Source organism: Pogoniulus pusillus, chromosome 4 (assembly GCF_015220805.1).
Source record: "Pogoniulus pusillus isolate bPogPus1 chromosome 4, bPogPus1.pri, whole genome shotgun sequence".
NCBI classification, from domain to species: Eukaryota; Metazoa; Chordata; class Aves; order Piciformes; family Lybiidae; genus Pogoniulus; species Pogoniulus pusillus.
In genome coordinates, this window is record NC_087267.1 from 13294485 (window position 1) to 13306886 (window position 12402).

The window sequence follows — 12402 nt, forward strand, 5'->3', positions numbered from 1 at the left end:
GAAGAACTTTCTGGATATTCTTTTGAATACAGAGTGAATGAGCAGGGCATTGATTGTGAAAAGAAAAAGATGGTCAAGTCTATATCATTTGTTGATTTACTAAGAGGGATGAAAGAGCAATGTATAAACAATTTCTCACTCTTTGTTCCCTTTGCCTTCTGCAGTCCACCTCCTACACTGCTCCCCCGTGCATGGCTGAATACTAACCTTGACTGACCAGATAACCTGTGAGGTCTTGCTGGTCTTCCATCTGGTGGAAGAGAAGAAGGTGGCATTGGCCCCTTCTGGGCCTCCTTTGTCCGGGGTGGGGGGAGATTTGGATTGCTGTATTATTTCTAAGTTGTATATCATAGTAAATACATATACATTTATTTTGTATATATACTTGTACATTTAGGTTGCTGCAAAACATAGCTTTATTTTACTTCCAAGCCATCTGAGCTGCTCTGGTAAATTTTATCTGGGGGGGTAATTTTGCGAACCAGCCACAGCACAGAGCCAGGTAATGCAGATAGAATCATAGATACTGTGATACTGTGATAGAATCACAGAATCAACCAGGTTGGAAGAGACCTCCAAGATCATCCAGTCCAACCTAGCACCCAGCCCTAATCAATCAACTAGACCATGGCACTAAGTGCCTCATCCAGGCTTTTCTTGAAGACCCCCAGGGACGGTGCCTCCACCACCTCCCTGGGCAGCCCATTCCAATGGCAAATCACTCTCTCTGGGAAGAACTTCTTCCTGATATCCAGCCTAGACCTACCCTGGCACAACTTGAGACTGTGTCCCCTTGTTCTATAGCTGGTTGCCTGGGAGAAGAGGCCACCCCCCACCTGGCTACAATGCCCTTTCAGGTAGTTGTAGACAGTAATGTGCCCCAGCACTGTGGTCTAGCTTTGCAACAACTTGGTTTCTGTACCCATGCTGTAAACTTCCCTGCTTCTGGAGGAGGCACTCTATCCATCAGGCAAATCCTACCAAGAGGCTGAGCAGATATTCTTGAGCACAACCATTCTGTACTCAGGAGAGCACAATGCTCCCACAAGTTTTGACACCTACACTTGACAGAACTTTTGTGACAGTCAGTACACCTACAAAACACTCTGAATGAAGTGAGAAGTGATATGATACTTATACCAAAGCAGCAATGCCTGGGGATTCCAGACATTGCCTCCTGGCTTTACATTCACGATTGGTCACAAAATACCATGTTGAGTGGCAGGACTGAGGTCTTGTCCTTTGCAAAGCCTCTCAGGTTTGCTAAGGGAAGTACCAGGTACTATGAGTCTGGTGTTGTAAAACATTTTTTTGACTTCTCAGAATAATTTTGTGTGTAATGATATGGCTTATGTAGATGATTTAAAAGTTAAAGGCCACTGCTGCTGACACCTTCTTTTTTTTTTTCTCTTTCTTTTTTATTTCCATTAGAGGAAAACAATGATAGCCAGGAATTTTTTCTGACACAGATAGTTTGGTAATGTGATGGTTTGGGTGTTCCCCACCCCCCACACTTCAGGAATCACCCAGTCTAGACTCAGCCAGCTCTGGAAATTTGAATGAAGCTTATATTTACAGCTAGCACAATATACAAGCAGATATTTACATTATATACAGTTATATACAGAAATATACAAGGTAAAAGTAATACAGAGACACAACAGCCCTCCCAGAAACCTGAGTCCCCAGGGGGGGCTCTCAACCACCCCTGCACCTTCCCCCTGCTCCTCTTAACCTTACCCCAGTCCCAAGGAAGAATGGAGGTTCAGCCACGGGGTTAGGAAGCAAAGTGGATCAGTCAGAGAAACAGAGGGTGAGGTTAGAGAGATGCAGCTCAGCCAGCAGCCCAAGTGAGAGTGATTATCTAATGTTTTTATTTCTTGTTCCTATACATCTCAACAAGCCTGTGAGTGAAGCAGACATCATCACTGTTTTATTTCCACAGCCTGTAATCTAGTTCTTCTCACCAAAACATTCTAGCCTGCATCAAACCAGCACAGGTAACTTGAGGCATGTTTGACAATGCCCTTCCTTGCAGAGCCAATCCCATAAGAAGAGTGGCAGATCCCTTTGTGCATGAGTCCCTTCACTGGAGCGGTGGCCCAGGGACTGCACTAAGCAGTACACTAAGTAGTGTTGAAATCCTAAATATTGATAAAATTATAAAGTGTGCATGACAGTCTCTGTATCATGGGGAGAATATCAGATACTGAGGCTGAAGCAAATTATACATAAATTCCTTCAGAGGATACTCCTGGTCGGCCCAAGATCTATCAGGAGTTGGTAGAACAACTGGATTTATCCCTCCTGCTGTGAATGCCACTTTCCACCCTTCTCTTCAGTTTCAGCTGAAAGGATTTCTAGACAGCACTGGTGAGGGGGTGTTGTAGCTGCACCTCGGGAGGACTTAGCAAAAAGGCCTTTTTAACTTATGATTCTTGTTACTGCAGTTCAGTGGCTGACAGCAGTCTTCATGTCTGTGTCCACATCTACTTGTTTCGTGTAATGGCACGTAGAATTGCAAAGCTGATGTTTACATCTGAAAGGAAGATGTTTATATTTCTCCTTCAGTCTGCTCATTATGTGAACAGGAGCATTGCTTCTGTGGGTTTTCAGAAACAGTTTGTATCTGCATATCTTTGCATCCAGATAGAGAATGAAGAATGCCTTAAGGAACATAAGGTGATTCCCATTACACTGGCATCAAGTAAATGCTTTTGCCCTTCTCACACTAGCCTGAGATGAACCTATTGAAGTATAATAATGTGCATATGCAGCAATCCTGCAGTAGCTGCTGAGATATGCTCCTGTTTTCTGAGTCCTCATATTATGTGATGTTTGTCTACTGCACTAGTCCACATTTTCTTGCTCTTTTTTTAAGTGCTGGGAAACATTTCTAAAGATGATAACATTTTGGAGAGCCAATGAACTTTGAATATTCAGCTCAGCCCAACTTTGGGTTACAACTCAAATGTTTCTGGTGTGACATCAGTAGAAAAATCCAGGGGCTTCCTTTCATCTGCTTCCTAGAGGATACACTATCACCACAGTAGGGATCTGGAAACTCACAGCTCAACATCTGGAAAAAAGTACATACCAAACTCTGAGAAAGACTTTCTAAACCTGAGAATTCATATACTTATAGGCCATGAGAGAATTCTGTTGCTTTGTAAGGAGCAGTCTAGTTGTGCTCAAAGTGTTTTGATGTGGCTTCAGTTGGCAGAAATGAGCCTCATCAGTGGAAAAAAAGAAAAGCTTATTAATAATTCTTGAGAATTTAGCCACCTATCAGTGAAGTTTTTAAGCAAAAAAAAAAAGAAAAGAAACCTCAAAGCAGGCATGTGAGTTGTATTTGTACTGACATTGTAGCAAATGAGTGTTTATCTATCTTTAAGTACTATTTTATAGTTTGGGGACTTTCTTTTAATATTATACTATTTCTGATAAGTTGAGTCTATCCAGATAACACTGGCATTTAGGTTCCATTGATATCTGTGATTCTCTCAGTTCAGGACAGACTTGGCTAAGTCACTTCTCTGTTTTAAAGATCTACAAATAGCAAATAGGGCCCACCTGCTTGCCATGAATAGGCAGAAAGCAGCCATCTCCCTTCAGCTGCTTGATATTGTCTTCAGCCTCAGGATGTTATCTGACTTCTTCTTAAGACTAAAACATTTGTATGAAGAAACTGAATCCAGCATCTTGCATAGATGGTAGAACTCCTGTAAGTTATTTTCATCTGCTTTATTAGGATGATTTTGTGTGTTAGCCAGTGCGTGATCTGGTGACCATTTTCCCCAGTATGGTTGTAGCCAGGTGGGGGTGGCCTCTTCTCCCAGACAACCAGCAGCAGAACAAGGGGACACAGTCTCAAGTTGTGCCAGGGGAAGTACAGGCTGGATATTAGGAGGAAGTTCTTCACAGAGAGAGTGATTTGCCATTGGAATGGGCTGCCCAGGGAGGTGGTGGAGTCACCATCCCTGGAGGTGTTCAAGAAAAGCCTGGATGAGGCACTTAGTGCCATGGTCTAGTTGATTGGCTAGGGCTGAGTGCTAGGTTGGACTGGATGATTTTGGAGGTCTCTTCCAACCTGGTTGATTCTATGATTGATAATGGTATCATACAGCAGGATACTTCACAAAATCTTTTGTTTGTTTTGGGTTTTTTATGCTATATTTCAGGAAACCAATCCAGATTGCAGGTTGTTGGTTTTAACAAGTACTGTGGAATAGCTGAGACATCATTAAACTTGTAGATGTGTTATTAGGTTGTGTGAAACCATTCTCATTATAGATTTAATGTTGCAGAACCATTACCTGTATCACAGCCATTTCAGAATTCCCTGGTACTGTTTTTCGTTACTGCCTGACAGGTAAAGTCAGCATGAATTATTGCTCATGTGGTACTCATAATTCATTGAAAGATGAACATAACTACTGCTAGAGTGTGGATAGAGTTTCTGAAACACTAAATAAGGTGCACTAGCAAAGGGATGTTTTATATCACTGTAGCTTGGCCAGGATGCTGTCCTAGCATTAACTTGTCATCCTGGTGAAATTTAGGTTTTGCTCTCTTGCCACCTGCTGATTATAACTGAAATGTGAGACATAAACATTTTGTTCCTGAAACACTAAGTAAGAGCAATAAAGTAATTTGCTCACAAACCATTAATACCATTTTTAAAAGAAACCCACCTACCACATGGAATGCTAAAATGTTGCCCTTTTTTTAATGTTTGTTTTTAGTCTTGGAACTGAGCCAGGTGGTTATTCCCACTTATGGAACCATGTCAGATCAGCAAAACCTTCATACTCCTGAATGGGTGAGTACTTTAAGTATGATTACCTGTAAGTATTTCCTCATATAGATATGCACCAGTCAGTAGCCATTGCAGAAGATGAGCATTGCTTTGCACTTGCAGCAGGTGATGTTCGTCTGTGTGACTGAATCTGAGTTGCTCTGTCTCTGTTTCCCTGAATGTACCTGCAGTCATTGACTCAGATATGAAAGTGCAAGTTGACATAGGCACTGGATTCCATTAAAAGTAACCAATATTTATTGACTATAAACTGATACACACACACACCCTTCCTCTCTATATGTAATGTTTTACAGGCATGTGTAGAATTGCTCAGTGTGTACACAAGGGTGAATAGTTATGAACGCACCCTGCATGCAAAGGTACATCTCTTGAATTCATACACACCCAGCTATCAGCTGGTGAGACGTGAGTTGAGGGCTTATTCCTATAGAAAGCTTGGAGATACCAAGAAATTCCTTACTCCTATCAGAGGCTGAAATGACAAGAAGAAAAGCAACCTGTAGGTATTCATTCTCTTGGGTCAAAGTTCAAGTTCCCCTGCTTGCCTACTGTTCTCTGCAGCTAAGAGACTTCCAGTGCTAGCTCAAGATCCCCTCCCTCAGATCACATTTATGTCTAAGGTCTGGCCAGTTTACTGCAATGAGCTCTTCTGTGCTGTGTGCTTTGCCAACCTGATGTCCAGCTGGTCTGCAGTTGCACGAGGAGATAGCCATGAACCTGGATTTTAAGAAAGCTGTACAGTCCTATACTTACCTTAACCTCCATACAAAAAACCAAACAAAAAAACCCCTAAGCCTCTTCTGTGACACAGACTTGGAGTGTGGATAGGTTGTCTTTTCTAATCAAAATACCTCTGCAAGTGGATAGGTGTTACAGAATAAGGCATAAAGAAACAGATTGAACAGTTTCAGCATTGCTTGTTGGACCAATTGATTTTGAGCAACTAAGAGCTTCAGGAAGGTTTTCACATAGAGAAATCCTTCAAGGAATTATTTCAATGATGCCATCAAGTAATGAGTCAGCCTTGTCTGAGGCGCTGACATTTCATAGAATCATAAGATTATAGAATGATCCAGGCTGCAAGGGACTGCCAAAGGTCACATAGTCCAACCCTCCCTGTAGTCAGCAGGGACATCCTCAACTAAATCAGGTTGCCCAGAGCCTCACCTACCTCCCTGGGCAATCTGTTCCAGTGTTCCACCACCCTCATAGCAAAGAATCCGTTCCTAACATCCAATCTAAGTCTGCTCTTCTCTAGTTTGAAGCCATTGCCTCTCCTTCTGTCACTGCAGGCCTTTGTAGAGAGTCTTTCTCCATCCTTCCTTTAGGCCCCCTTCAGGTATTAGAAAGCTGCTATTAGGTCTCTCTGGAGCCTCCTCTTCTCCAGGCTGAACAACCCCAACTCCCTCAGCCTGTCCTCGTAGCAGAGGTGCTCCAACCCTCTGATTATTTTTGTGACCCTCCTCTGGACCCACTCCATCAGGTCCATTTCCTTCCTATATTGAGGACTCCAGAGCTGGATGCAGTACTCCAGGTGAGGTCTTACCAGAGCAAAGTGGCAGAACCACCTCTCTGGATCTGTTGGCAACGTGTCTTTTGATGCAGCCCAGGATGTGATTTACCTTCTGGGCTGAAAACTCACACTGTCTGTTCATGCCCAGCTTCTCATCCATCAGCACCCCCAAGTCCTTTTCTGCAGGGCTGCTTTCTACCACCTCATCCTCCAGTGAGAATTATTCCACCTCAGGTGCAGAATCCTACACTTGCTCTTGTTGTACCTCATGAGATCCACCTGGGCCCACCTTTCCAGCTTGTCCAGGTCTCTCTGGGTGACATCCCATCCCTCTGGTGTGTTGACACCACCATTCAGCTTGATGTCATCTGCACACTTGCTGATGCACTCGACCTCATTGTCTATACAGTTGACAAAAATATTAAACAGCACAGGTACCAGTATGGACCACTGAGGCACATCACTCATCACTGCTCTCCATCTGGACTTCGAGCCACTGAGCACCACCCTCTGGATGTGACCATCCAGCAAATTTCTTATCCACTGAACAGATCCCCCTTTTGCATTTCTACTCCAGAAACAACAACCTCCTACTACGGCTTCCAGTTATCCCTTTAGCTTCTACGGAGGAGTGTGCTAGTTTGAAGCTAGCTAGAATGTTTTGTTAAGAACTAGATCATAGGCTGTGAAAGGAAAACAGTGGTGATGTCTGCTTCCCTCAGAGTCTTGCTGAAGAAGAAACAAAAGCATTAGATAACACTCTCACCATTTTCTCTCACTCTCGCTTGGGCTGCTGACTGAGCAACATCTTACTCCCTAACCTCTCCTTCCATTTGGCCTAACCCACTTTGCTTCATAACCTTTTGGCTGAACCTCTATTCTTCTTTAGGACTGGGGTAAGGTTGAGAGGGGCAGGAGGAAGGTGCAGGGGTGGTTGAGAGCCCCTCTTGGGGACTCAGGTTTCTAGGAGAGGAGTTGTGTTTCTGTATTTCCTTTTACCTTGTGTATTTCTGTCTGTAACTGTATATACTGTAAATATCTGCTTGTATATTGTGCTAGCTGTAAATAAATAGCTTCATTTATATTCCCAGAGCCGGCTGAGACTAGTCTGGGTGATTTCTAAAGTGTAGGGGGGGTGGGGGACACCCAAACCATCACAAGGAGTTCTGTTCTGACTGTGGAGGTCCAGGTTCTGCTGATTTCTCTGCCAGTAAGGAAATATGGTTGTTTTCTTTATATAACCAGAGGAACATACTATGAAATTAAAAAAATGAGCCAAAAAGTTAAACTATCCAAATCAAGTACTCAAATTCAGGAGACTGAATTAAGCCTTCCCTTTTATATATATGTATATATTGTGACTGAAGGTATTTAGCTAATTTATATCTTGACACAGCCACTGAGACTATTTTGATTCATGTCAAGCTGAAATGGGAATCAGAATCATAAATGAAAGAGATGAAGGTTTCCCACAGTGGTAGTGCATTTTAAAAAGAGTGTAAATGAAAATTAGATTCAGTCTTCATTAAACCAAGGTGCATTAGAGCCTTGGGGAGCTGCTCTAGCAGCATACGTGGCAAAGTATTTGTCACAGTTCTGGGACAGGGAGGGTTTGTTCGTGCCTCTGATAGAGGAAATACAGACCCAAACTACCAGGAAATTGGTTTCCTTTTGGGAGCTGGATACCTTTGCCTCCCCTGCCCTGGCATTTTGTGGCAAGGTGTTCTTCATTTGAAGAAACTTTGGTCTCCGGAAAAACATATTTTGGAGCATGAGGTGGACCCAAAACTTTCAATTTCCCATCTCAGTGCCCAGACTAGGATGTCATAAGAATCTTTCTTAGACTCTTCTTGTGACTCAAATTATTTTTTAAAGTATTTATATGAAGTGAAATAGCACTTGAACAGCTGCAGTATCATATAACTTGTGGTTAGAAGAGTCTCCTCTGAGGCTGCTCCTCTGAGCAATCTTGGTAGAATTTATTTTTATTTCTACTGAAAATCCACTGTCAATTTTTTTTCCTTGTTACTGATTTTCATCAGCAGTTGCCATTTCTGCTCAGTTTTAGTAGCATCTTTTCTGCGCTGTTCCTTCTCTGTCAAGTCCTCCTTGTCAGCCACTGGGCACTTTCAGTGGGTTGGAGGGGCCAGAAAAGTAAAGTCTAGATCTACTAAGCCTGCCTGTGGAATGGATGAATGCTAATTTTAGCTGGAACTACAACTGTAGATTGAATAGAACTCAAGTCTTTTGCCTGTTGTCTAAACTTAGGTCAAGCCTTGCAGATGGAACTGTTCTGGAAATTTTACTTGATTTTGCAAGTCATCCTGGAGTAGCCAAAACTAAGTTATTGCCTAATACTCAACATGAGCTGCAATGTGCACTTGCAGCCCAGAAAGACAATTGTTTCCTGGGCTGCATCAAAAGAAGTGCGACCAGCAGGGTGGGGGAGGTGATTCTTCCCCTCTGCTCTGCTCTTGTGAGACTTTAGCTGGAGTATTGTGTCTAGTTCCAGTGCCTCCAGCATAAGAAGGACATTGAACTGATTGAGCAGGTTCAGAGATGGGCCTTGAGGGTGATTGGAGTGTTGGAGCATCTCCTTTGTGTGGGGACAGGCTGGGACAGTTGGGGCTGTTCAGCCTGGAGAAAAGGTGGCTCTGGGGAGACCTTTTATCAGCCTTCCAGTACCTGAAGGGGGCCTACAAGAAAGCCAGAAAGGGACTTTTTACAAGGGCTTGTAGTGATAGGATGAGAGGATACGGGTTGAAGCTTGAGGAGGGCAGATTTAGACTAGATATTAGAAAGGAATTCTTTACAGTAAGAGTAGTGAGACACTGGAGCAGGTTGCCCTGGGAGGTCATGGATGCCCCCTCCCCGGAGGTGTTCAAGGCCATGTTGGATGAGGCCTTGAGTCCCTGTCCATGGCAGGGGGGTTAGAACTAGATGGTCTTTAAGGTCTCTTCCATCCTAAATCATTCTATGATTCTAGTAAATGCCGTCTTGTTCTTCTCATTGTGCCGCCTCTAATTAGAGGACCACATGCTAAGTTTACTGCAAGATCCCTGACTCATTTGGCACATGAGTAGGAAATTAATCTTCTAAAAGCCCTCATTCTGTGAGGATATTGTTTGCAGTACTTCAGCAAAGTGTAAATGTGGCAGGAAATTAGAGAGAAGAAGTGAAACTCTCTTATGACTAGAGAAACTGAGTTAGATCCTCGATAATTGGATTTTGTCCCTGTCCTGCTACGTGGTTTTTGGGCAAGACTTCTAAAGTCACATCCAGCTTTTGTTTATTTCCTGAGTGTCCAAGGGGAACATCTGTCCTCTGTTTGCATAAGTTCAAAGTAGTCACATACAGGCCTAAAAGTGAGTGTATTGCTCTTTGAAGAGAGAGAAGATTGCTGAACTCTGTGAAAAGAAGTCATTGTTCTGGCGTCTCGATCTGGAACTTCAAATTTAAGAGACAGTCAACAGGTTTTGATGTTGATCTCTAGACACTGTTAAAATGAGGGTTATACTGTTAATTCCACTCCTGGGGAATCTTGTAAAATGATTTCCTCAACATTCACAGAACAGTCACAGGCACAGTCAGAAGGAAATCCCTATTTTATGCATTTATGCTATTTAGCTAAGGCATTGAATAAAAATAATGAGTGTTCCATAACAAATACAAGAAGGGTTGAGGGAGCTGGGCCTGTTTAGCCTGGAGAAGAGGAGGCTCAGGGGTGATCTTATTACTGTCTACAACTACCTGAAGGGGCATTGTAGCCAGGTGGGGGGTGGCCTCTTCTCCCAGGTAACCAGCAATAGAACAAGGGGACACAGTCTCAAGTTGTGCCAGGGGAGGTACAGGCTAGATGTTAGGGGGAAGTTCTTCCCAGAGTGATTTCCCATTGGAATGGGCTGCCCAGGGAGGTGGTGGAGGCACCGTCCCTGGGGGTCTTCAAGAAAAGCCTGGATGAGGCACTTAGTGCCATGGTCTGGTTGATTGGATAGGGCTGGGTGCTAGGTTGGACTGGATGAGCTTGGAGGTCTCTTCCAACCTGGTTGATTCTATGATTCTAAGGGTAGAAGTATGCTCTGTGCTTTTGCAGTTAAGTCATGTATTGTAAATAGTATGTACAAGGAAGACAGAACTGCATAGATGACATTAATTCAAGCCTCATCCAGCCTTCAGAGGTTTCATTTTGCAGTTTTATCTGCCTTATAGGTAGATGGTTTGAATTTGGATGTAACACTAAGGAGTTTTTTGAGAGTTAATACCTGCAGAGGGAAAGGTAACTTCTTCAAGTTCTCTGCTACTACTGCTGCTTCTCAAATACAATTTGTTCAGTGAGAAGGCTTCAGGGAAGTTTGGAAGAGTGAATTTCTCAGCTCCTGCATCCCGATCAGGATGGGAGGTGCTGTGTTTTCAGCAGAGCCTGGTTTTCAGCAAACTGCTGTCTTCACCTTTCTTTAAAAGCAGGACCGTTTGGTCCCTCTCTCTAATCAGGACTGACTGGAATTCCTTCTGCAGCCAAAAGCGACCTGATGCTGAGACAGGAAGTCAAGTGGGTGTCTGGTCCAAACTTAGCTCAGGGGACAAGGCATCCCAATGTCTGGCCGGTTACCAGCCGCTTTCTGCTGACAAAAATGTATGACTATACTGACGCCTCCTATTTGTCTAGTTTTAGTCTCAGCTTGCTCCGGTTTGCTGTACAGCAGGAATTTCTTTGTGCATGGGGGCAATGAAAAAATCAACTCCAATCTTCTTCTGATGAAGTGCTTGCTAATAATCTCACTGTTGCCAAAACCAGAGCTAAAACGGTCCCCTGTTGTTATTAGCAAATATGAGCCACAAGGAAACGTGTTAAAGGTACAACAGTTTTGTGACCCTGTGGAGGCAGACAAACAAACATTAGAACGTGAGATGCAAATAAATTTATATCTTCCAGAAGTGTTTTTTTTTGTAAAGCCCATATCTTATTCTTCTGCAAGCAAATGCTTGTGTTGGTCTTAACATCAGAAAGCTGTCACTTATTGGCCACTCAGAACATAAGGTAATAAGGGTCTTGCCTTATATCTGTGATAGTAAGAAGAACTTTGTATTTCTATAACATTTTCTTCAGATGACCTCAAAGCACTTTGCAAACAATTATGTTGCGTGATACCCTGCTAATTATAATTAATAGCCTTTTTATTTACTTGGCTTGAAGTTTCCTCAGGGCCTTAGATAGAAATAACCATGCCCCTAAGTAAGCACTTTGAAATTTTCGAGTATGTAAAACCCACAACTTATGTGTACCTGTGGTCCCCCACAGGACTGTTGCAATTCTCTGGAAGAGTGTTTTGCAGGTGCCTGTCAGCAGAGGCAATGACACAGAGGCTCAGCTCTGCTCTCTTGTTTCCCAGTACTGATTTGTTCCCTAGCTTGCTGCAGGAAAGCATTTTGGAGCACATCTGAAAATTATGCGAGGTCACAGACAAGTATTTTATCCCTCCAGTAATGATTACACTTGGTGCTATTGACAGTCACACCAAAGGCTTTTATCCTTCCAGTTAGATAAGTCACTCCTGCAGACTCTCTTGTCATTAAAAAAAAAACCAAACCGTCTTACAATGCTGTGCTTGTTCAGGGTGCAGTAAACAATAAATAACTGCAATTCCTGTGAACATATTTTTCTTTGTGCTTGCCTCTGTGCTGCCCTTCCCACCATTATCCCAAGTGAATGTTTAACAATATCCCCAGAGAAGCCTGGAAAAATGAAGACAGGTTTCTTTGTAATGTCATTGTTTTTCCTCCTCTGGCACAGAGCATAGCTGTTGCTGAAGGGAGCTTTCACTAGTGTGGTCTCCTTTCATCTTCTGCTACAGGCATCACATGTAGCCATGACTACAGGAAGCATCTCAAGAGTAAGATATGGCAACTCCCCTTAGATATCAGAAATCTTGGCTGTATGTTTGGAGGAGCACATCACAGTCTCCCTTCTGAAGAGCTGAGTGAAGAGGCTGAGGGTTGGTTCCATGATATGGTCCCCTGAAGCCAGGTCAGTCACCACAGCCTTTACAGCCCTATCTGGAAGGTTAGG

General features: G+C 43.2%; 1 protein-coding gene across 3 annotated transcripts in view; it reads left to right on the forward strand.

The window, feature by feature from the left end:
- Positions 1-12402, forward strand: part of ANO6 (anoctamin 6) — an 81591-nt gene that overhangs the window by 27004 nt on the left and 42185 nt on the right. For 2 of the 3 annotated variants that reach the window (XM_064142222.1, XM_064142225.1), the window contains exon 2: positions 4746-4822. In XM_064142222.1, the coding sequence (XP_063998292.1) occupies positions 4746-4822 (77 nt within the window). Of the gene's footprint in view, positions 1-3643; positions 3725-4745; positions 4823-12402 lie in introns of those variants that run through there. The other variant, XM_064142223.1, reaches the window with a different exon arrangement.